Source organism: Lucilia cuprina, chromosome 6 (genome assembly GCF_022045245.1).
Source record: "Lucilia cuprina isolate Lc7/37 chromosome 6, ASM2204524v1, whole genome shotgun sequence".
Taxonomy (NCBI): domain Eukaryota; kingdom Metazoa; phylum Arthropoda; class Insecta; order Diptera; family Calliphoridae; genus Lucilia; species Lucilia cuprina.
Genome location: NC_060954.1, coordinates 20,778,805 through 20,806,473, shown reverse-complemented (window position 1 = coordinate 20,806,473; position 27,669 = coordinate 20,778,805). Strand labels below are relative to the sequence as shown.

General features: G+C 27.3%; 1 protein-coding gene across 36 annotated transcripts in view; it reads right to left on the bottom strand.

The window, feature by feature from the left end:
• Nucleotides 1-27,669, bottom strand: part of LOC111681517 (microtubule-actin cross-linking factor 1) — a 133,010-nt gene that overhangs the window by 56,817 nt on the left and 48,524 nt on the right. For 15 of the 36 annotated variants that reach the window (XM_046954536.1, XM_046954546.1, XM_046954542.1 and 12 more), the window contains exons 2-7: nucleotides 25,057-25,809; nucleotides 12,577-12,638; nucleotides 11,959-11,976; nucleotides 11,779-11,841; nucleotides 10,225-10,314; nucleotides 9,984-10,154 (exon numbers count right to left, since the gene is read on the bottom strand). In XM_046954536.1, coding sequence (XP_046810492.1) covers nucleotides 9,984-10,154; nucleotides 10,225-10,314; nucleotides 11,779-11,841; nucleotides 11,959-11,976; nucleotides 12,577-12,638; nucleotides 25,057-25,435 — 783 coding nt within the window. In that variant the 5' untranslated portion in view covers nucleotides 25,436-25,809. The remainder of the gene's footprint in view (nucleotides 1-9,983; nucleotides 10,155-10,224; nucleotides 10,315-11,778; nucleotides 11,842-11,958; nucleotides 11,977-12,576; nucleotides 12,639-25,056; nucleotides 25,810-27,669) is intronic. The other 21 variants (XM_046954545.1, XM_046954547.1, XM_023443338.2 and 18 more) reach the window with 5 other exon arrangements.

Genomic DNA, 27,669 nt, shown 5'->3' with positions numbered 1-27,669 from the left:
GTTCTCCACCAGTAATTATCTTTACGAGGCTAAACAAGAGTTGGTCTTCAACGCAGACCTGAATAGAAAATCTTTTATTCGAGACTTTATTATAATCAGCTGTTTGCTTTTATTTGTTGGAAGAAATAAAAATACACCAAAAGCAAACATCATTGCAATGAACTGTTAAATCGAGTTAAGAATGTGTTGTTAGAACGAGATAATTCACAATAGTAATTTAGAGTGCGAATTATGTAAATCTACTTGACATGAGCACATAGCATAACTCTTTTTTCAGTGTATACTTGTAATATTTTGCTTATATATGTATAAGTAAAAACAATTTACATACATACATATGTGCATGTAATCCATTTGCCCTTGAATTTTGGTTAAGCACTGGCAGATATGAAATCACACAACAAATTAAGATACAAAACACACTGGATACGATAAAGAATGTGTCGCTGTTTAAGATTTTTACAACAAAAAAATTGTCTATTGTTGACTGCATAATTGCAAGCGTAAGGGGAGAATAATTTTCTTTTTTTTCAAATTAAAATGAACGCAGGCGCGACGACTAATAATTGTCTAAAATACTCAAAAGATCTAGTCTAAAGATATTTTAATGAATTACTATTATTGAATGAAATTGAATTGAATGATTTATGTGGAAATTTTAATGCAAAAATGCTAAAGTAAAACACCCCACAACAAACCATAATAAAAATTCCAAACAAATAAACAATTTGCAACAACAGTAACAAACTACAAATGGGTGATGGAATGAATTTTCATCATTTCATTACAGCACAGTACACCATATACTCTGGATAAATGGATAGACAGACAAAAATACTTAAAATTGCACTCCAACAAACAAAGCCACAGATTTTTAATAAACAATGCATACACTGAGAGAAAATTATGTTAGCGAGGAAAAAAATTCCTAACAGTTTTCCGAGAGTATAATCTAAGTATAGCGTGATTTATAACTAAATCAGACTAAATACTACCAAATTGATAGTCCATTTTAATCAATGGAAAGTGTGATATAAATCTGTGTAGGATAATCCTTAATGAAAGTTACACGAATTAGTTTGGTACCGCTACCCCGAACTGCAGGGTTTTCTATGGATGAATGAATGGTTATTTGGATGTTTGGAGGAGACACGCCAATGATTACGTTGAGCAAACGGATTTAATAACAATACCGAACAAGTGAGCGGGCGATTTATATCTTCTCTTACTGACATCATCAACAATGTAATGACGTTGAAATGCGTTGGACGGAACAACGGGCTATAACAAAAGGGGAAACGAAAAAGCCAAAACTTCAATACTGGTCAAGCTAAACTACCAGCAGAATAGGAATAAATAGACATTTTTAGCAACAGTTAAAAATAAACAAGTGACGACGTCGAAAAGCGTTTTAATAAAAATCAGAAGCAACACATTTTGTTCTTTCTTTGCAATTATTTTATTTAGTTTAATTGTCTTTTATTGGAAATATATTTTGAAAAAGTTAAAAGAACTTTTTAATTTAATGGATTCTTTTTTTTATAAATTTTACACTTTAATTACAAGTAAATAATGTTCGTTTTTATATATATTAGAGATAAATTTAATTTGTTTCTTTTTGTTCTAGTATTAGATCAAAACAAAAACACGCGAACGACTTTATACACAATTCCACCAAAATAGACGGCTTCTCGACAACGACTAACAACGATCGCCTCTACTAACAACGCTTAAACTCTGTTAACCAGGTGTTTGTTGTTGGCAGTGGCAGTACACTGAGCGACAATACAAATCAAACAAATAATAAAGAATTATAAAAAAAGAGCGTTAGCACGAAACACGAAAGCGAAACATTCAACCAACGTAATACAAAAGCAGTGAAATGAATCTCTGCTACTACGGTTTATAGAAAAAGCAGCAAAAGACAGTGAGCTGCTACGACGATAGCAACAAATAGTTACGCTCACGTCGTTATGCCAATTTTAATATTTGGCGTTTAACGTACGAACGAAGGCGTTAACAGTTGCTGTTTCAGTTTCTGGCTTAAAACAAACGTCAAAATAAGAGAATTTTTTGTTGTTATTTTGGTTTAATTACAAATATATTTACAACAACAAGAACAGAAGCCTTGCTCAGTTTTTATTTATTTAATTTTATCTGTCTGTGTGTGCGAGTGTGTGTTTATGGTTGTTATTTCTTTTTTGTAAATTTGCTGGTTGGCTGATTTAGTGAGACCGGCGTTGGCGGTAGTATGTTGTAGTTTTTATTTTATTTTTGGAGTTTTCATCTAAACAACATTTACCGCGTTCAACCTCAAGAATACGCCACCACTAAAAACAGCTGCAGCATTGATAACGAAGCACCAATAACTTGGGGAGAAACAGTAGCAACAGCAACAAAATAATAACAACTCGTATAAGCGCTAAACGTAATTAAAGTTTTGTTTTCTTAAATTCATTGTATTCCCAAAATATCGGTTATAAAGGGGTATATTGTTGAATTAGATCTGATCAGGGAACTTCATCTGATTCTGCAATATCTAGATTTTCTGTGTGAAAAGCTTCAGATTATTCGCAAGAATAAAAAATTTAATATTAAACATGATATTTTTCTAAAAATTATTGCATAATGTAATGAATTTCTATCAAGATTTTGTAAGTTATTGGTAAGCGTGCTGTGTGATCTGATTCTGAGGGTCGTTTTTACATTTCAAGCGTTGGTTTATATTATTTAACTATCTACACAAAATTTAAAATCTGGTTATTAAAATTATTAACAAAAATAAAAGATCGAATTCCTTTAATGTCATGGATTACTATTGGTAAATATGCACTCTTGTCTCCACTGCAAAGTATGTATATATGTAAGTATCTGTAATTTTTTTATTACTACACCATTTTCAAGTATAGAAATGTCTATTGTCGTGAGACTATTGAACAATCAGTCTATAGAATATACTATAGATGCCATTAAAGTCCAGACTATATACTAGACTTTAGTAGAGACAAGAGACAAGACTATAGTCCAGATTTTAGACTATACTATATTCCTGACTATGGTCAAGTCTATAGTTCAGACTAGACACTACTGACTTGACTGTCCACATACAAGACCATACTATATACTAGATTAAAGTCTAAATTTTTAATACTGGACTACAGACTAGACCATAGAATAGACTACAGATCAGAATTCTGACTATAAAATGGACTATATTCCACACCAGTCTTTAGTTTAGAGACAATAGGAGTGTCTGATGTTAAGAGACTAACTGTCTATAGTTTTATTTTATCTCAAAAATAACAACAGTAAATGGTGTAGTTTAAGTCAATATTGCCGGTTATGGATTGTTGATTTCGCTGTGAGTATTGCTGCCGCCACCATTACTATTGTATTCCCACATTATTCTAATCAACAAAATATTGAGGCATCAACAGCTACAGGTTGTCGTTGTTACTTTTGTTGCTATATTGTAAAACAAGTGCCCTTAAACAAAATATGCAATTTGAAATTTAAAAAAATTGCTTTAAATTACATATTTATTTTTACATAAAAAACATACATATAAAGATTTGCTATTTAAGTTGGCATTATTAATGTCAGCAACGCCAACACTTTTTACACATGGTGTCAACACATCATAAACATATATTTAACTGTTTTTTTTTTAATGTTGGCCCAAAAACTGACATTGAAATATAAGATTTCCAAATAATAACAACGACATTTTTAATAACACCAGAAAAGTGTAACAAATTTTAACAATCCGAAACAACTAAAACATTTTAAATCTCACTTGGTTTCGTTTGAAACACAACGACACAGCAAAGTACATATTACACAAGTTTTATGTTCTGTTTTTCATTTTCAAGTTGTTGTTGCGTTAATTTTGATTTCGTATTTCCTTAGTCGAAAAAGAAGCAGCATAATAAAGGGTTATTAACTTGGTTTTTTTTAATATTCAAAAAGTATTCACGCGTACAACGCATTTATTTAGATTTTAATGAACAAACAAATGTCTAAAAAAGAAACAAATTGTTTGTTAGTAGGTAGAATTGTTCACATCAGAGTGAAAAAGTTAGTTAATCCAAGTTTACACTGTAAAAAAATACTTCTATAGCTAAATTGTATGAGTTTCAAATCAAATACGTTTGTCGCAATTAATCTGTTTTACTGTTACAAAATAACGAGACTTTTTGCCTACTTTGGTTATCTAGGAATGACCAAGTAAATTTCTAGTTTAACGCACCCTTTTTTTCCTTATAAAACTATAAACGTTTCTATAATTTTAATTGAATTGTTTTACATTAAACAATATTCTAATATAGAACAAATGTAATAAATAGTTACAAAGAATCTATAAAGTGATGTCAATAAATTCCATTTAAAATGAGATTAGAATATAATATTCAAAATATATTTAGACTAAGTTTTTGCCTTTATTAACTCTATTACGTGAAATTACTTGTTAGTTTAGAAATATTTTTACAATGTGTGATAAATTTAACTTAATTAAAATAAATGTGTTCAAAAAAATTTATTGGAAAAATTTTATAGAAAAATATCTTAATTCCGTGTGTAGGAACCTAAAATTGTTTTAGCATGTGCACCTTACAAATTTAAATTGTATTTTCGAAATGTTTTTCTAAATGATATAACATGTAAGTATCTGATTTACAATAATGTCCCAAAGAACTTGTTCTAGAATTAATGGCGAAGTAACTAGTTCCATGTAAGCCATTAAATAATCTAAAGTGGTTCTGTTCTGTTTCATGGACGATATTCGTTATTTTAAAATTAAAGTCCTGTATAGTTTCGATCTATAATTATATTAATTTGCAAGTATTTTGACACTTATTAGAAGACAATTTACCTGTTTTGGAAATAAAATTATTCAAATACACATGAATTTGAATTTCTAAATATGGAACAAGTATTCCAGTCATTAAACACACATCCTACACAAATATTTTAATCATCACAAGTTTCTTTTTTTCGAAATAAATTTATAATAAAAAAATGCATTTAATAAGGCATACAAATCGACTTAATTTTATTCAATTACAATCATGTTTAGGCGGCAGTTGTTTTCGTTTAAAACTAAAACAACAACAAAAATTCATTCACAAAATTTCAAATGCGATTTTGAAAATTGCGATTGAAAATGCAAAAACTCGTTTTGTTTTAAATGTTTTATTTAATTCTCTAAATTGATTGTCATTTAAATATTTATTAATTTGCATACGGCATGACACACACACACAAACAAAAATAAGTTGACATTAGGAATTTTATTTTTCTATTTATGTTTTTTTTTTGCGTGGAGGTGATAAACCAAACGAATGTATTTGACGTTTCTAATTGATTGTCGGTCGGTTGCTTGCATCAGCTGCTATTTAAGTGAATTGTTTAGATACAATTTTCTTTAATTTTTTGTTAAAAAAATCTGACAAAATTTGGTGTAAATAATCGCACAATTTTGTATAAAACTGTCAACCTCAATGATTCAGATTCGTTACCCTATTTAAAATATAAAAGATGATATTTGCTTAATTTTGTTTTATTAAAAACAATATAATAAAAACAATCGAACTTTTTATGCTATTGTTCGTACCCTCAAGTTTTTGATGACTTCTTGTCCAAAACAATAGGTGTTGAGAACATAGTTTGACTTAAACTTTAATGCAATTTTCTGGTTTCAATGTAAATAAAGGAAATATTTTTTGGGTTAAGTCTTTAGAACAACTTGAGATTTATTGTTAACTAAGAACAATAATAACATTTACTAACGTCACTAATACAAAGACATTTTAAAATTACAAAAACACGTTAGAATTAAACACATTAAAACGCTTATTTACTTTAAAAGTGTTCTAAATCAAGATTCGAGTTTTTTTTATCGCAGTTACATTAAATCCAAAGAAATACACCTTGGCCTTTATCGAAATTGCACTCCTTTAGTAGTGCACTCTGCTCAGAATTGACCCCACGACCTTTGTTTAAACAGACCAGCACACAATTGGACGTGTTAATAAGTCATTAGATAGACTATAGACTAGGCTATAATCCTATGATTTAATTAAGTTATTTAGAAAACCGTTTTAATTAAATACTAGTTTCTTTTGACTTAGCACTTTCTTGATACAAAACGAATGATCGCATTTATGTTGCTTTTTTTGTATGAGATATTTAATTTTTACGTAGTTTAAAGCTTTATATATTTTTGGTTTCTACCAGATTTGTTTTTTTTTCTCTCTTATATTTGTCTTAAATCAGACAAGAAAAAGGTGATGTCATACCAACAGTGATTTTTCAAGTTTTCGTCATTTTTATTGTAGTTGTTGTTAACAAAATTGTTAAGATAAAACCAAAAACAAAAAATATATATGAAAAAATGTTTAATAAAAAATAACAAACCTTAAGAGAAAACAAGACTAAATAATGTTTTAATTTACTTCAAATTGAAGGCGAAATTTTTTTTGTCGTTCTTCTTGTTTTTTTTTTTCTTTAATTTTTTTTGTTAATTCTGTTTAAAGACATTACCCCTTTTATTATTTTGATTTATTTTTAAGTAAGCAACTACAACAAAATATAAAAATAAATAAAAAAACAGAACAACAAAAAAATTTAAATGAAATACATTTATTTGTTTATAACGTTTTGAAAAGTTAAAAATTAATGTTTTTTTTATAAAAAATTAACAAATTATTGTAAATACTGACCCCTATATTCACAAACGCTTAATAGAGTTATTGAGGGTTTATTGTAGGAATATTGTATGGAAAATGTACGTAATAAACCTAAAATAAGCCATTAATATCTTTTCGAATACAAGGGTGAAAGTTTAAGTATAATTTTGTTTTGGGAATTTTGAGGAAAGAAGACATTATTGATTTAGGAAGATGATTTCAAATCTGTTTGGACTAAAGATGATCATTGGCCTTTGACATTTTACTCAGTTTGGTATACAACCATACTCTATAGAAGTAGAACTACCAAACAATATTGCCACAACATCCAAACCATCACAACCAGATACTGAAGCTAGTCATTATCTGTATGAATTAAAGAACTTATTCGAAGTGGACACCCAAATTATAAATTGAATAATTATTATAATATATCAAAAATAACTCACTTCTGAACTGTCCGTCGTCAGTGGAAGACTTGCTGTTATCTAATTAAAAAATATAAAATAGTTAACAGCATATCAACAATTGAATTTTAAAATTTGTTTCTAAAGCTTTCTAAATGACAATTTTTAATCCATAAAATTTCAAAATGGAAATGGTGTTTTTAGCACTAAATTGTTTATAGCAATCAATATTAACAGTTTAATACTGTTCAAAACAATAATAATAATTTAGATAAAAGTTCAATAGATGATAAATATTATTTTAAATTGATTGACTGTTATGATACTACACATAAATATAAATTTCGCCACTTTAAATGAATGACCATGACAGCAAATCATTGAAGGTGTGGAATAAAATTAAAAAAAAAAAAAACAATTGCTTTGGAAAATCCTTAACAGAGTGATTTCAATAAAATTAAAAAAACAATAAACAAACAAATAACAATAATAACAATTGTATATATTGCATATATGTACATATTTTGTCATAGTGTCTGTCGGTTAGTCCGATCGTTTTATACTGGAAATCTTTTAAATTGTTGCAATTTAAATAAAATAACAACAAGAGAAAAAAATTAAACATAAATCCAGTTGATTTGTTATTTAACAACAACAACAACAAATAATAATAATAAATAATGCTATGACATCATCATATATAAACTAAAACATCTTCGTCACCAACATGATTGTGTGATCATGAACATTGTCATTATTATCATCATCATCATCATTGAATTTTGTATGATTGTGCACCCGCTATATAATTGGTAAACTGCAACTTTTTGATCAAGTTTAACAATAATAAATCCTTGAGACAGTAAAAGTTATAAAAGTGCAACTTGTTTTCTTTTCGATGTTTTTTTCTTTAACCCCAAAGAAGTTTTATTTTGGTAATTGAGTTTTTTTTTATACTTGTATTCTTTTTCCTTTAATGACTTTTTGTCAGCCTTTTTTTAACAACATATGGTGGTTATGATGGAAAACAGAAAACTCCATAAAACTTGAATAAGTCATTATATACATATTTATATGCAGTAGGGAGGATTTTTATAATCTTGTTGAGTTTCGATGTGTTAATCGATTTAAATTGCAAATACGTAAAACTTCAATCTGGTTGCAAAGTGCCTACACAGGCCGAACCAGTTTAATTCAAATACTAAATAATTTCATTCGTTCACAAATGATATTAAAAGCGGAAAATGCAAAGAAAAATCAGTTGTTATACTTTTTTATGAAAAAATTCGAAATATTTAAAGAATTTGTGAAATTTAAATAAATAACTTTTTTCGGTTATTGTCCTTCTAATGGTAGACAAACCATGAGCAGCTCACTAGGGTCCATTTATTTTTTGTGAGGAGTATTACTAACTACTTCTAGATTTGAACCCCCAGGTTTTGTTGATAACGATAAGAATATGATTAACATTTATCCTAGATAGCTCATCCATACCTGATACAATAGAAATACTCTCCATTCTCGTTAAATGTCGAGCAGTAGCCGAGTATATGAAAACTCTCTCATATTCATCTTTAAGACCTAATCATCTGGCATAAATGCCAAATATGACATAGTGTTCTATAATTGCAGATAACAGCATTCATTTCCACTCCCTGCAGAGGCTTATAGATAAGTTTGACCTGAGAGCATTATATAGAGACCAAGTTGACCTGGATATCTATTATCGTTAAGTATCTTAAATAAAAATAGTTTGTCATTGTCCAGAGAACATTTACGAAATTAGTTCTTTAAGTAATGACCTTTGTTCGTATATATTAATGTCGTAATTAGTTCTATTAATGCTTTTGAGAACATATAAACCTTCTTCCAAGTTCTCTAGAACTAGTTTTATTTTTGACAAATTTTTTTCTACAATTTCGCTTTAACATTAAGTTCAGATTTGCTAAAATATGTAAATAATTCAATTAAAAAATACCACCCTACTTTTAACTTATTCAATGATTTTGTTGAAAAAAAAAAACAATATGTAAATGAATCGTACATAAGTGATGCAATTTTTAAGATTTCAATCATGAAATGGAAAAAAATAATAAACAAAACTAACTGGCTGTATATTGAAATAATTGTAATTGTAATTTATACATGTAGCATTGTGTACGGTGTAGGTGTTTGTTGCGCATGCGCGTAGACAATGTGTGTCAGCAGAACATAACAAATGTTGCTGGTTGCTTATTTATTCGTCCGATACAAGTTGTTGTTCGTAGATGCTATTACTTGGCGTTGTCGTTGTTTTTGAGTGCTGTTACTGCCGCCACCTACCTGCCATATTTGGCATTTTACTGGTATGACAACAATCGATATTAAAACAACGCATTTAATCGCAAAAGTAATCAATGAAAACAAATACATAAATATTACAGCAGAACAACTAAAATCGAAGAATAGAATCGAGGCTGTTTATTTTGAGCTAATATTTGGCCAGAGTTTTTAGTTCAATTTTTTTTGGATTGTGTGGGCAGTATATACATAGATAGAGTATTAATGTTGAAATGTGTAGCTCCTACTCTTAAAAATTCTATGAAAACGCTTACACCATGGTCGCGTTTTAAGTTTTTAAATGACATGACGTGTAAAATATATATAAATACCAAATTAAAAACTATTAAATATTTGAAATTGAAAGTATAATAAATTAGCAAAAATAGCGTAGGAAATCCAGTATGTAACATGTTAATGTAGATATATACATACATATAAGTATGTACAATGTACATAACTACTTCCTATGCATTCTAGCAGCAAATGAAACCTTTTTAAGTTTTATTTTAGCCTTTACACACTCGCCCACTTTTTATGTTGGTAATTTAACTAGTTTTAAACATACCTGGAAGTGTAAAATAATAGTCCAGATCAAACCGAGTGTTAATTTTGGATTACCATCCACAATATCTTCTGCTCTTATATTCACTAATTTGATTTTTTTATAGCGTAAAAAATCTAAAGCCATTTGTGCATTTTGTATCATATGGAAACGCATTTTTCCCTTCTCTCTTGGCTGCAAGTTTATAAAAAATACAAATTAATTTCATTATTTCTAAGGATTTGAAAAAATAACAACAACTTACCAAGTGTTCGCCAGATAGCACTTCCAAGAGTGAGAGCAAATTGTGTCCATCTCGTAAATCTTCAAATAAGTCTTCAACACGTCTATTGGCCTATTTATTTTAGTTGTTTGTATTTAAGTTTTTGGCCAAAATTTTAAACAAATTGTGAGATGAATTTATAATATTGTTTTGGAAATGAAAAAAAAAAGAAAATAAAATAAATAAAGTTTAAAAAAAAGTAAAAGTTTTTTTAAATAAAAATATTTCAAACATGCAAAATAAAAAACAAAATAAATTAAAAGTCTTGTGGCGTTTATTTTGTATTTAATTTGCGAGAGCAACTTCTTACGCATTGTAACAGAAAAAAATAATAAAAAAATACCAAAAAAAAAAAATAAAAACTAATTTAATTTTTGATATTTTGCATTTATTAGTAAAATTTGTAGCATTTTTTTAAATTAAAATTTAAAGCTTTCTACTTTAAAACGGAAGTACTTTATGAAACAAGAAAAATTGTTAATCATTTTTTGTTATTAAATTTAGTTTCTTTTAGTTTAACATTTGGGAAGTTTCTGTATTATAATTATGAAGTTAGGACAGTGTTCGGCTGCAATAGTTAACATAGGCCGAGATAAATTTAATATTTACATTTGAGATTTCAAAATAAAAAATATTATCTAGTTACTCTTTCTAACGACTACTGTTTTTTTATCTAAAATAAACCAGAACTGAACTAGAACTGAACTGAACTAGAAATGAACTGAACTAGAACTGAACTAGAACTGAACTAGAACTGAACTAGAACTGAACTAGAACTGAACTAGAACTGAACTAGAACTGAACTAGAACTGAACTAGAACTGAACTAGAACTGAACTAGAACTGAACTAGAACTGAACTAGAACTGAACTAGAACTGAACTAGAACTGAACTAGAACTGAACTAGAACTGAACTAGAACTGAACTAGAACTGACAGTTTTAGTTCAGTTCTAGTTCAGTTCTAGTTCAGTTCTAAAACTGAACTAGAATATAACCAGAACAAAATTATAACAGAACTGGAACTGAACTAAACCTTTATGTACTTCCTCTGCGAAAGACTGTAACGTAACTAGGTTTTTGAATTTCAGTCTATCAATGATCCTATACCGGTTAAGAATATTTGAAGTAAATGCTGTTATAAATTTTTTGAGGTTTAAAGATATGATTTTGATTAACTAAGATATTTTGTTTTACTGTTAAGATTCTCGGGAAAACAAAACGTTTTAGAACCAGAATACTTTTCATTTTAAAGGAATTATTCAATGAAAATACTATCTTGAAATTGGTCTAGCTAACGAATGTCAAATACTTAGGAGACTTTAAATAATTCAGAAAATACTATAAATTGATTCAAGCTGTAAGCAATATGATCGATTTTACCATATACATTGGACAGTAACTAAATATGTTTAAATATATTTCAGAAAGTTATGCCTTTTTAAGCTTGATTATTTTGCAATTAAAATAAAAAATTATAAAAAAAAAACGAAAATTTTTTTGCTAAAGAATAGTTAAAAGCAGCCTTTTTGAACTTACGGCAGACTGTGGACAACAGGGAGCCCCATTTGTGTAAACACAAACATGTAACATTGTATAGGTCTGGAATTTAATTTAATGTTTATTTTACAGAGAAAAAAATTTAAGCAATTAAATAATAATTAAGAAAAAAATTTCTATTTTACAAATTTTACTTAAAAAAAATATAATACACAATACCTTGGCATATTTCCAATGCTGCATAATTATTAGGGAGTTTTAGAAAAAGCATAAAAATGAATTATTAATGAGGAAAAAGGGAAAAGTATTACATTTATTATTATAATCAAGCAACGTCTAATATTGGATAACTGAAAAAGATTATTAGCCATTTTTTTTAAAGAAATTAAGTCTAAGATTTTTTCATTCTAGCAAAAGTTTTCTAGCGTTAAGAGAAGTAAGGATTTATATTAATAATAAGCCTAAAACTTTAAAAATTACCCAATATACATTTAAATATTTTAAAATTAAAACAAATCTAAGAAATCTATTGTCATTTTAAAGTAAAAGTACAACTTTTACATTGTTTTGTTTTCTTTTTTAGGAAAATTATAATGATACAACAAAATACATTTCACATCATTAGAGAAAGTATGTTTTTTGTAAAAAAGTTAGAGCTAGTAACTGGTATGTAACTACATACAATATATTTGTTTGCCTTAAGTACTTATCAAAATCATTATTATTATATCAATTTTGGTTTATTTTTTATTTTCAATTTAGAAAAAAATCGTACACAATTAAATTTAATTGTGTTATTTTTTTTTTCTCTTCTTTTGTATAAGAAAAATACTTTACCTTTTTAAGATGTTTGTTGACCCATTTTGTGAATGTTTTCTTTTGAATGGCATCGCGTTCATCTAAACAGAAATAAATGAAATAATTGTATTAGTGTATGTATTAATTTAATTGAATTTAATCAAATTCAATAAACAATAAACACAACATTTTAGCAAATCATTCCAAAAAACAAACCACATGCAAGATTTCTTATTCAAGGAGGTGAGGGGTAGTTTGGGTACCCATTCACGCACTTTTAAACCCTCATAAATAAGGAGCCATAATTTTACTTAATTATTATTTATTACCCTGACCATATGATCAGCTTTCATGGGTTAATTGTTATAAATAAACCAGTCAATTTTTGTCAATTACTTTAACAATTGTTTTATTGTCTTTTTATTTGCGTTTTTTTATTTTTTGTAAAATTTTCAATAGTTAAAAGAAATGAAATAAGTAATGAAATCATTGAACGTGACATAAATGTACTTGATTTATTTAGATATTTATTGTCATTTAAATAATTTTAGTTTTAAATAAAAAATGCCAAGATTTCTAAGTAATTTTAAGTCGTGTTAACAGTTTACTATGAAAATTACGTAATATAATTTAAATCCTTTGTAAACCTTAAAAATAACTTAATAATGGTTTATTATCAATTCAATATTCTTAAAACTAAAACCCCTAAAATATTTGAGATCAAGGCTAAATGGACATTGTTATACATTAGCTTCTCTAACTAAATCCCGAATATTTTATGTTATTTGTCAGAATGACTAATAATTAAATTAAAATAAATATAATTAAATTCTTAAGAATAAACTTCATTCATAAATTTTATAATTGTTTTTATTTCAACACGATAAATACTACAAACATTAATAATTTCCAAAAAAAAAAAACAATAAAAATAAAAATAAACAAAGAAATACTAAATCATATAACGACCATATAATACCCTACACCTGCTTAGTTTTCATTGTATAGCATTAAAGTCTAATTGTACCTTGCCTCATATACACTTAAGCCATTTATTGTTTAATAAAACTGTAAATTTAAGAAAAATTTTGATGGGAGCTTTTTATAGGGGATAGGATCAAATGAGGTTCTATAATTATAAAGTTCATGAGGATTATCAAGGCTAGTATAGAACTTGAACATAATTTTGAACTTAAGCCATATTGGCGGGTTCAGATGTATAGGACCTACGTGAAATAAATGACCGATGATAACTATTATCAATAGGCTTCGTCTACGGTACAATAAAATATCATGTTCCAAATTTCATTGAATTTTCTCCAAAGTTGCGACCTGCAGTTTGATTAAAATGTTTACAAGCTCTATGGACCGATATTAACCATTTTCAATAGGCTTTGTCTACGGTACCACGGAAGATCATGTGCCAAATTTCATTGAATTATCTCCAAAATTCCGACCTATAGTTTGATTACAAAGTTTAAAATCCCTATTCGGGGGTTCAGTTGTATGAGGGCTAGGTGAAATAATGGACCGATGTTAACCATTTTCAGTAGGCTTCATCTACGGTACCACATAAGATCACGTGCCAAATTCATTGAATTATCTCCAAAATTGCGACCTGTAGTTTGATTATAAGGTTTACAAGCCCTATTGAGGGATTCAGTTGTATAGAGGCTAGGTAAAATAATGGACCGATCTTAACCATTTCCAATAGGTTTCTACCCTTGGACAATAGAAGATCATGTACCAAATTTCATTGGATTATCTTCAAAATTGCGACCTGTAGTTTGATTGCAAGGTTTACAGACGAACGGACATAGCTAAATCAATTCAGAAAATGATTCTGAGCCTATTGGTATACTTTATGGTGGGTATAGGACCAATATTATTGTGCGTTACAAACATCAGTACAAACCCAATATACCCTCCTCGCTAAAGTGGTGTAGGGTATAAAAACTATAATAAAATAAACAAGGTCGCCAATCAAATAGTCGTTAATTAAAGTACAAAAGTCATTTTTAAAAATAAACAAAAAAAATTTCAAAGAAGTTTTTTTTTTCATTTCCCTTTTCAAGTGTTTTTCGTTTGACTAATTTTAAAGCAATTCAATCATCTTTATTCAAAATTTGCACATGATTTATATGAAAGTAACAACAAATTAACAGGTATTAATTGAAAATAAAAAAAACAGAAAGAGAATCCATTAAAAAACGTATAAAAGTATTAATAATATAAAACGTATAACATGTTTATTTTGTATACGAAAGCTTTTATAGCCAAAAACTGGTTGCAATAAGGAAAGCAATAGGGGACTTAATAGTGTACTAAGACACGATAGTGGACTCGGATTTAATGTAGTTTACATCCTAACTATTTATACACAAAATAATCTCAATTAATTAATTGAGAATTATAAAACAATACACTTTGTTAAATTAATTAAAAATGTAATTGAATCAATTACAAATAATAAAAGATTATTAAATAGGACTTTGTATACAAAAATATATATTAATTAGAAACCTTTACAGTCAATAACTTATTGCAAGTAACAAGTAATAAGTAATACATTTAAAATTCTCAACTAACTGAGAATTATAAGTAATTATTTGTTAATTTAAGTGAAAACAAAATATTGTTGCCACAAACAAAGTAATGTAATAAGAACTATTAAAAAATGTATTTCAAGAAAAATATTCCATTTCATAGAACTTTCGTCCATATATTCTACAAGGAAAAGTTAATTATACATTTTATAGAAAGCAAAAAAAATCACAAATAATTTAATCACTTTTAACTGCTATATATATACTTATTATTGAATGATTAGTTGTAGAACGACTTTTAAATTTTGTGAATAAATTGTTTCTTTTTTTATTATTGATTATTTTATAAAGTGCAAATTATTAAAACTTTAAATATTTAAGAAATTACACTGTTAAAAAAAATTTTGCTAAGGGTTTCGATTTTAATTTCAAATTTTGTCTGTCTGTGTAATTAAAATTATAATGCCAGATCATGAATAAGGATCGAGGTTAGGAAACAGATCGAAATGTCTTTGGAATTACTTCCCGAATTAGACTGTTTTAAAAGTATAATATTACTAATAAATTAAACGTGGGGCATTCAAAGGAAGGGACCCAAGATCATACGAGAACATGCGAGACTTATATATTTTTATCTATTATATTAGAAGGATTGAAAAGAAAAAAATTAACAGTTCAGTATTGATCAAGGAATTGTAGATCATTTGATCTATATACGTCCAATAGACAAGGATTTAAGCTACAAAACGCTTTTAATTTTTTAATGTTTTAGTGAAACCAGTCATGGCTCTGATTGCCGACCACTGCTGACAAAGTACACTGCTACTATATGATTCATAATCTCTAAAACAAACTCAGATAATACAGTTTATTTATTTATTTATTTATTTTTACTGTTGAAAACGTATGCACTTGAAAAAGAAAAACAGAAATATATTGAAAATTATTGGCCTTTTAAAGAGCAAGAGCAGTACAAAGCTTACATAAACATTTCTCCGACAATTCCATTTTTATTAAATGAGTAAATACTTCAGTTAGTAATTGTCAGTACCAATTACTCATTCACTATAGAAAACTAGATAATGACTTGTAGTACAAATGCATTCATTAGCTGAACACAAAGCCTTAAGAAGCGATAACTGGTTATGAAAAGCTAAACAAATCCCTAATAACTTTTACCTTAAAAGGTAAAAAAAGAAACAAATAAATTAAAATTATAAACAATTAACTTAAAACGAGAGAAATAAATACACAAGTATTAGATTAAAAACGACTAAACTATTGCATAATAAATTGAATGCAATATTTCTATTTGAAAAAAAGTTTACGTATAATTGCCATTAATAGATTCGACATAGAAATCTAAAGCAAAGTTAAACATCTAAAATTAATAATAACTAGTCTACGATTCATTTAAGATCTTGGATAATTTTAAGATCTTGTTTCAAGATTTTCTATAATTGCTTAAATTTATTACTTTAATTTAATTGTTAACAATTTGTTTGTAAACTAAAAGAGTGGGTCGGTCGGTCGGATTGCTGATAGCGTGCCACAAAAATAAACATAAAACTTTTAAAATTTACGCCAACAAAGTTGTGGCAAACTTTACTGGCAATTAACTAAGACAACAGTTGTTGCTAACTTTTTTATTTCTGTCGAATCAGTTAAATCAAATTAGCCATAATACAAACACACAAGCATTCAAATGAGTTTGTAATATGTTGTAATTGTTGGTTAGAAAAAAACAAACAAACTTATTCAAATATTTTTATTATCTGCTGGAAATAATCTTAAAACTCTTTATGAATGAAACACACAAACATAAAAAACTTAATATAAACTATTACACCCATAACTCTATCAACGCTCTATATATTTTCAACCTGCTTAAGTTGGAAAACCCAAAAACTAGTTCAAGGTCATTGATTGAAACATAGTTGGGAAATTCCACAAATAATTATAACAAATACTGAAATAAGTTAAGTTAAAAATATGTTACATTTTCTTATTATGTATTTTTTGTTTTGATTTAAAAATAACGTAATATTTGTTAATTCTAGGGAAAATCTCAGAAAAAAACCTTTTCAATAACTATAACATATGATGAGTAATGAATTCATATTTTTGAATTTGCCACTAAAACAAAACTTAAACTAACTACTTGTCTGCAAGCGAGCATTGTAAGTACTTATTTAACTCCCTATTTGTAAGCGAGGGCGTCTCCATTAACACCACAAGTATTGAAAGAATAAGTTGAAATGTCAATGAGTAAGTAGTAAAATGCATTTAATTTTAAAATATAAGTTTTTCCTGGGATTGTATTAATTACTTGTTCTAAAATGCTTGTTCTGTTTTGGTATTGATACCATTCATCTTTGTCTAAAATTGCTTTCGGAACTAGTTTTATCGGAGCTTTAAGGAGACTATGATAATTTTTGTACGGCGTTATTTAATCATCATTTAAGTTTATATATTCATCCTAGGAACTAGTTCCAGTTTAAGATATCATATAAGTACAACTTCTTTACAACAGTTTTGGATCAAGTTTTTTGTTCGAAACTAGTATCTATGGAAATGGTTCTGTGTAAGCATTATGGTATCAAATCTATGGAATAAAACTATTATTTGTTCTTTTAAACTAGTGAAATAACAATGTAAAACTAAATCCAAGGTACTAGATCCTTAAAAACGGGTTTCAGAACTAATGCCGACATCACTAGTTTCAAGGTTGCAATATAAGAATCTAAAGTTGTTCTGTTGGTATCACTTCTAAAAGCAGTTAATTTAGAACAAAATTTAAAACTGTTTCAGAGGAACTTTTTTTTCTTATTTGTTCCAAGAATTTGTTTTGGAACTTGTATGTTTTATATTAAGGAACTGCTTCCTTGAAAACTTTATAAAAATAACTTTAACAATCATAACTGTGTTACAGAAAACAAGTTCTAGAAGTAATGACGAAAGCACTAGTTCCATTTATACAATCAAGGAACTTGAAGTGATTATGTTTGTACTCGTTCTAGAACTAGTTTTCATATGACTACAAGTAACTAATCACTTTAGTTGCTTGTAAAACACTTTTTGAGAAATTCACAAAATTGGATTATTTTAATATTTCTCGTATAAACCTTAGTTGTTAAACATAACTCAAAATTTTTATTGAACAAAAAAAAAATTGTACAAATAATACATTTTCAAATTGGAAAAACCAAAATTTCAAGGATGGTTTCATAGAACCCATTTAATACGAAACACCTTTGTATTTTAATGAATCTAATTTATATAAAATTTGCGTTTTCTTAGACCAACTGGAAACAAAAAAATTCGTTTGTTTAAATATTAATTATATAAATCTATTTAATACTAATTACCTATTGTTATTTAAGGTATTTTTTATTTCATACATATTTTTTCATTATTATTTGCATGACTTTAATTTCACAAAATTCCAATTAACACGTATTAACAATTATTTAACTTTTTTTCTATTGTCTCATCTAAAATTTTACATTTTGGCATTTCCTTATACTTATAAATATGAAAAAAATGAAAAAATTAAATAAAATTTTAAATAACCAAAACCGTTATTATTAACATTGACCCTGAAAATGGTTTAGTAAAGCACTACAACAACGACAGCAAAAAAGGGGAACCGAGAAAAAACACTCAAAATTTGCATGACAAAAAAAGACAACCAAGTAATACGAACCGTAATTTACTACAAAACCGTAACCAAATCCACTAATATGGCAACAAATATAATATGGACAGACGGACGGACGTCAAAGCAGAAAAAAATACATATTTTTAACATCAAAGTTCAATAAACATGCCAATGACTTTGTATTAATAATTAATAATATTATAACGTATACAATTTATTGTTTTTTACTCTTTATTTATTAATAAAAAATTAAAAAAAACAACAACAAAAATATGTTTATAATTAAAACAAAATAACGTTCACGACAACAATAGTAAGATGACCATCTGTTAAACAAACAGAGAAAAATAAAAAAACAGACACATTTTTTGAATATTTATTTGAAATTAAATATTACACGATTCATATGACGGACAAGACAAAAAAAAAACATGATCAATATGTGTTGTTGGATTTATTATAAATTTATTAAATAGTTTTGTAATTAACTATCCAGTTTAAACGTTTTTGTTTTAATTTTGTTTCTGTTGTTTCTTTCAACTATAAATATTGTTATTCAGATGAACGGAAGGACCTACATATGTTCTAAAATTGTTATATGTATGGAGCATGAGTTCATGTTTACATAGATTCAAATATGATTTTGTACGTGAGTTGGCATTTTGATAACAACATTTTTTTTATTACAAGATTAAATTACAAATTCATTTCATAAAAAAATCTTTAAGAAAACAGATTTATTTTGATTTTGACAAGGGTTGAGACTACTTGACAGATTTTACCGTGAAAAGCAAACACTTGTCTGTCTTTGTCTGTTTTTAATATAGACATTTTATGTTTTTTAATGATTAAATAATAGGGTTGCTTTATAATGTTTTAAATTTCAGAAAGTTATAATCGGGAAAGTATTGGAATTACTCCCTAAAATGTTACAAATGTTAAAAATATTTTAGATTATACAGCTTCTATATCGTTACGCAGAAGTTGACTAATTATGTTATATAAAACACAATATTAATAAGATGTTATTAAAGTACTTCTACGTAATCAGAAAAAAAATATTTAGTAGTCATTGAAATGTATGTTAATAGGTAAGTAATTCTAATTGCAAGTCATTACCAAGATCTAGAAAATATTTACCCTTTCTATAGAGCAGTTCGGGAAGTTATTCTATTTTCAGCGATTTCACAAACTTCTATCACATACGTGATGAGTATAAAAAAGATATTTATTATGAAATTTTAGACAGAATAAACCCTAAAATTAAAGTGTTTTCATTTAAAAGTGCACTCCCTGAAATTCCCAAATTAAAAAAAGTCCAGACAAACGAAACAACACCCTATTGCTTAGATATATAAATAACTATTTAAAGTTTTCGAAAAATTCGATGATTCATGTTCATCTAAATATAATTATTTATAATAAAAAATAAGTAAATATGTAGTTAACAATTAATTAAAATAAAAATTTTAAATCCGTTGACAGTTGTTTATGAGCTCCCAAACACATATTAACACTGATGTATTTGATTTAAAATTAACTGAATTTACTGTAAATATAGCTGATCTAAGAAGATTTCCTTTTAGTTAATTAAAAAATATTTAAATGAAATAACCATAAATAAACATATAGCAAAAAAGTATTAAAATAAAAGAGAAGAAGCTTCCGCCTTTATTGATTTTGTTTTTTTTTTTTGTTCGCCTAATTTAAAACTAAATATTTGTTAAATGATATTTAAAATAAATTATGCTTTTAATAATTTATGATACGACACACGACTCCTACTTAAATTTCTTATGTTACTCATTACCAATGGTTGTATTTCTTCTTTTTTTAACATTTTTGATAATTTTGGATTTTTTGTTTTAATAACTTTTTGAACATAATATATTTATTTGCCATAAATATATTTATGGTTATGAACAACAAACATATTAATAATACTACTACTTCTTTTTATTTTGGCTTTTTTTTTGCAATGGTAAATAAAATATTATTTAATATGTTGTTGGTAGTTTGGTTAGATCTATGCGTGTTGTACTGAATTGTTAGAATGACATCATATTTTAGAAAAAAATACTTTAAAAATAACAAATTTTTTCAATCTATTAAGATAGAAATTTAAAATAAGTTTGATAGCTAATTCAAATATTTCTATGGTTAAAAATTAAGAACTTGTAACTACATTTTCCCTCCAAATATGAGGTAATCATGTCAAATAAGATTGACTTTGTTGAGTATCTTTAACACACTTAGAAAAGTTTTAATTACGAACAATTACAATTACGTTTTAAGTAATTGTAATTGATACTTTACCAATTGAATTATTTATAATTGTAATTAAATTTTTGTTAATTATAATTACTTGTTATTGTTATTATGGAATTTCTTATTATAATTACCTGATTGTAATTAAAGAATTTCAATTACAGTAATTGTAATTGGCAAACTTCAATTACAATTACTTGGCAAATTTTTTATTACAATGACAAGTAATTGTAATTGGCAAAACTTTTATTACAATTAATTGTAATTTGTTATTGCACAATTACACATTACAAACACTTTTATTTGACAATAATATAAATTATTTTATATATTAACGGTTTTGTAGATCATTCTTCAAGTCTGCTGATATGATATAGCAAATATAGGTCAAATCATAAATAAACAGTAAAGAATTCTTTTCACTTCTCCTCTTTAAGAAAAATTCCTCTTTTATAACAAATTATATTCTTATTCTAATTTAGTAGTTAAAAATGTATCACAACATCAATTCTTATGTAAATATATTTTGAAACTAAACTAAAATTCTAAAATTCTGGCCAAAAGAATGAAACACTATAGGAAATTTAATACTACCAATACATTAGGTGGGGCCAAGTATTGTGTGTATAAAAAAGGCTTTAATTAAAAAATTAAGCTAATAAAAAAGTAAAATATACATAATTATGTAAATTTTTATAATATTTTAAAAATATGTTAAATACTATTCAAATATTATTAAAAAAACGATATATTGCAATATTTTTTCTCCCTAAACAATTGACATTTAAATGAATATTCACAGACATACAGTGAGAAAAAATCTACAGTCACACCTAAACCTCTCACACTTTATTTACTCTAATTGTTATTGATATTTAAAAAAAAATTAATATTGTTTATTTAACTATTCAAATATGATCGTATTTACAATTACTATCTTTCCACTAGTTTTATCTCTCTCCTGTCTCTATCTCTGTCTCTCCCATTCTATTTCTTTTTTTTTTCTCTAACTCTTAAAAATATCAAAATAATCAACAAACTTGTAAGAAAAAAATAAAGTAAAAATAAATAAAATTGTAAGAAGATATTTTTAAACTGTTTGCAAATTTGTCATAAATTATTATTGTAAACTTTGTTCACACTATGGTTTTAATGAGAAGTATTTTTATATTATTTTTTCATTTCGTATTTGTTTTCGTATCGTATTTTTATTATCGATTATTTTTAATTTCTTTTTCAGGTGGTTTTGACTTTTGCAATTAGAGAGGGAGATAGATAGAGAGAGGGAGAGAGTACGCGCGAGAGCTAGGAAGAAACAACTTGTGTTTATTTTAGAAATCAAACGTCATTTGCAGTATTTTTTTTAATGGAAGTTCAAGTTTTTTTTTTGAGTGTTAAGTTTAAAAACAACAAATGAATTTAATTGTTTGTAATTGCTTTCATGCAACTCTCTATTTTAAATTTACATAATTAATATTTCAAGAGTTTGTTGATAATTAATGTATTTTTTTTTTTTGCTTTTTAACTAATTATTAAGAGGAGAGAGAGAACATTTGTAAATATCAAACGTAAATTGAATATAAATAAGTTGAGATTTTTGCAAAATATTTGCAATGCAGGTAAGATAGGTAAGTAATCATCGATAAAAAGTAAAATTCCTACGACAATTAAGGCAAATTTTTAACCGATTATAATATATATTTTTAATAGATTTGTCTAATTAGGAAAGTTTAAAAACTATAAATTTTTAACAGATTTCTAAAAAAAAAAGATTTTATATAGAAACTCCTTCTCAGGGAAAAAAATTGTTCATATGAGTATATTATTTTTCAATGTTCAGAAACTCTGTTTATTGGTCATAACTCCTAAGAATTTCCAATCAGTGTTAGTAAGGGATGTTATAATAGCTTCCAAGATACTTAGATCTAACATCGACGAATGGCTGACAGTGACAAAAATGTGCTCCAGAGTTTTACTGTCCTCTCCACATGCTCTACATTCGTCTGAAACCGCATGTCCAATTTTGCTTAGATGTGCTCGTAATCCTGTGTTTCCATTCGGAATACGTACCATTATACTAACTTCAGACTTACTCATTTTGAGGAAATTTCTCGCCTTGTTCTCATCAGAGTCACCCCATACCTTTGTGGTTCTACGCACCGTTAATTATTTCAGTTTGTCAGGTTAACTACTTTAAGTTCCCTTTCCTTTAAAGCTCTTACATTCGTCTTTTTGTTGCCGACTACCCCCTGATTAGCCTGGTACCCATAATGTAAAGCTTAGCACTGGAAGAGTATTCAGTTAAAGCTTTCTTACAATCCAAAGAGGTCTTAGTTTTAATTCTATCACTTGATCTCGCCCTAATTGCCTTCTGGCTGTCGGTAAATATATGTACTCGCCATATTTATTCTAATCCAATTTACACATTCCGTTATTGCACGAACTTGTGCCTGGAAGCTTGTGTTATGATAAGGTGGCATATTTCTGTTTCTGGGTCTTCAACATAGGAACACTTTATTTGCAACTTTAGAACCATCCGTGTAACAAAGCGTTCCTACAGGTATTTGCTTTAGTTATCCGCTTGATCAAGACATTCTATCTGAGATCTACGTTTCAAAGTTTCCGATATATTCTGTGTCTGATGACGTGTCTTATAACCACTTTTGGCGTTCGGCGGTAATATCCGGTTAAGAATTACACCTAATGCTTAACTTTTTTGCTTAACTTTTTTTGTCTGTCATTGATATCTTCTTGCTCAGGAAGCAAGGTTATTGATTTTAGAAATTAGAAATTTCCATATATTAATATTGAGAAAAGTAGGCTCCTTTTTGAAACCGAAATGTCAGCTATAACATTCATGTACTTCATCCCTAAAATTGAAAACTCTATATTTCGATGCCTGCTTTAGAATAAAAGCTGAATATTCGGTCAACCAGCAATTAAAAACAATAAAATATTTATTAGCAATATTAGCATTATCATCGACATTTGTCAGATTACTTTTAAATTGCCATAACTTATGTAAAATATAGACGATTATTTGTATTTTAAAATATAAAACTAGACTTAAAATTCCTCCATATGAAATTTAATCGTGACTTTTATTTAAAATTATGCAAAAAAAAAAAAATAAACAACTTGTTAAGAAATTAATATCTTCTAATGATATTCAACAAGTAATTCCTAACAGTTCTAAGAATTCAAGTGTTTGAACTAAATATAAAACTAAAAAATCTACATAATTATAGTTCTAATCTAATTCTCTAGCAGAAACAAAACCTAAGATATTAAAGGAATAAAAACAATACGTAAATAACTAGTTTATTTGAAAAAATATATATATTGTTAGTAATTTAGTTATAGATTATAAAAATATAAAAGTTAAAGAGGAAAAAAGCGACATGCTTTAATAAATAATTATACAAAACAAAAAACAATAATAAAAACAAAACAAATTAAAAAATACAACAAGAAAAAAAATAAGTGACAAGGTCGTATTTAACAAAAACTTAAACTTAACATCATTACAAACGATTTCCTTAAAAAAATTGATAAGAAGGCGAGAGTCAGAAAACTAAAAGTGAAATAAACAACGAATGTTTAACTTTTATCGCAGTAATTTAGTTTGAAGTAGCGAAACATTAAGTGCAGAAATTTGTTAACAAAAAGCATTAGAAAGAAACTAAATTTCCCAGATATTGTTACAGTTTTTAGGGATTGTTAAATGAAACTTAAGCAGCTTTTATTATTAGAGCCATTAGCAGCAGAACATATTTTTAAATTCAATTCCTAACGAGCAGCCAATAAAACTCAACGTTTCCAAACAAGACAACGAAAACAGGTAGCAGGTGGTAGAGACCGACTTTCAATACCTTCTATTCGAAATTTTGTTTTCAGTTTCAGATTCGAAAGCGCAGAAGGACAGTAAAAGCCGAAACATCTACCACATTATGGCGGAGCAGACAACGTATGTGGTATGAAATTGAAATGACTTACGTATAATATCCCAATTTTCTATAAAATATTCCCATATAGACATGGTACCTTTAAATTGTGTCAATGCATCTTCGTAACCACCCTGTGGTTGTTGAAGTGTTGACGAATGTTTGGCTTTTTTCGCCGGACTAGTATCGGCATAGTGATCAAGCGAAGCACCACCGGGTGATATCGAGATTCTAGCTGCTGAAGCAGCCGATGGTGATGATGTTTGATGATGCTGCGTCCGATGATGAGCATGATGGGAATGTTGGGTATGATGATGATGGCCACCGGCACTGCTGCTACTGCTATTGTGAACATGTTGCTGTACATGATGGTGACGGCTGCCACTTCTACGCGTTGTTGTTGTAGTTGAAGATTCATATTGTCGATCCTCGTTAGGATCGAAGCCCAACACATCCTTGTAATAGGATTGTGATGCCATGTTGTTGTTGTTGGTGCACGTTTAAAGCGTACACGCTTTTATATTTTTTCTACTTTATGGCAATATTTTATCAATTTATTTCTTTTTTATACAATTTAACACTTTTTTGCACAATGTTTTTTAGAGTTTTTCATATAAGAACAGTTTTGATTAAAAACTTTTAATTTTCGTTTGTTTATGGCAGTTATTATTTTGTTTTTTGTAGAGTTACACGTTTTGAGTTGGCGGTTTGAGTTTGTTACTTCTTTTATACAAATCACTTCTTCTTCTGTGGAATGGCACTTTTATCTTTTTATTTTTTTCTAAATTAATTTTTGTGTGTTTTGGAAAGATTACTTTTTTATGTTCTAATAATCTCAATTAAAATTCCAACACTAAAATGTAAAACATAAAATTAATAACGTTGAGTTTTTAATTTTCTATTTAAAATTTGCTGCGAGCAAAGTGAACAGCAGCAGATCAACATGTTTTGTTGTGTGCTTGTATTTAAATTGTTCTAAATGCAAAAAAAAACGATATACCCGGCTCGTAAGAAAGCAAAACACTTGGTATATAGAATGTGTATGAATTCTAATTGGAACATTTCCGTTACAATAAAAATTAAGGAATTTAGGTGCGTTTCTTCTGTGTGCGAGGATTATTAATAGAATAGAAAATGTATTACGATTCTTTGTTGTCATCATCATTTACATAAATTCACGAATGGGAATGAATGCTCAGAAGAAATATATATTCGTCATTTTAGTTGTCATTATTTATTTAAGGAGAGTATGAGTGTGTATAGCATCCGAAACAAACCGAAATGATCACTAAAATAAAAATTAAACAAACTATTGCGAAAAAGAAAACATTTACTTTTTCTAAAGAGTAAGACTATTATGTGATGTTTTTTTGTGGTTTGCAGAGTTTTAAAATAGCCAAATCATGAAGCAGAGGTGAAATATGTAGAGATGACGAAAGTTCATTTTTTCACCCTATTTCTTTGCATAAGCATACATTTTTCTATCACGAATATTCCATGAGCTGTTCATTTACAATAAATGATTTTGTTTGTAACTACTGAATTGTTTACAAAATTCACGATAAATGATTCACAATAGTTTATTTCGTTCATTACTGATATGAACTGTTTAAAAAATTTTATCACACAAATTACAAGAAATAGAGAAAAAAGAAAACACATTTAAAGTAAATAATATGTCAATTTATTTACAAAAGTTAATTTGTTCATAACTGTTCTGAATTGTTTTCATACTTCTAAAGAAAGCAAATAGAGGAAAAAGCGAATTCTTATTAGTGATAACTTTTATCATATTTTCTTTTTCGCTGAGACATATGCATTCACAATTGTCAGTTTGTATGTAAGTGCTGTGAATTGTTCTAAGGCTTCTAAAGAAGCAGATTGGTGGACGAATAGAGGAAAAATTGAATTATTATTCGTGATAACATAAATCTTGAATATTTCATAAACAATTAATTCACAATAGTTGACTTTGTTTGTAACTACAAAATTCTTGCAAGAAACTGACAGAAACATATCGGTGAAGGAAATTCCTTTAAGAATAATAGGAAAAGGTGGAATGTTATTCATTATAATGATCCGTAAGCTATTCACTCACAAAAGCTAATTTATTCGTAACTGCTGTGAGTTTTTAAACTTCACGAGAAACATACATATGTGAACGAATGGAAAAAAAGTGAAATTTTATTCGTGATAACATATATCATATTCTCTTTTTCTCAAGTCATGCATAAAGCATAAATATTCCGTAAGCAATTCATTCACAATAGTTAAATTTGTTTGTAACTGCTGCCAAAATTCTACAACAGTAACTCACAAGAAACATTTCTGTGAAGGAAATTTCTGCAACAAATGTAGGGAAATAGGAAACGTAGTAAAAGTGAAATATTATTCGTGATAATGATCCGTGAACTATTCATTTATAACAAGACACATAAAAATACAAAAAAAAGCAGATTACTTAAGGGCTTAGACCTTTATAATTAAACCAGCACAATCTCTAATGTGCAATATTGTCAAGTGGTTTTTAAGAGAAAAAACTTCCGATTTAAAAGAAATTTTTATTTTTGCATTTTCTTAGAATGCATTATTTTTAATTACTGCATTTCATAAGTATGTATTATTTTATAGAATAAATATATAAATATTCTCACATTCATGTTGAGTAATGTACATTAAAATAAATACAATAACAATATAGCAACAAATTACG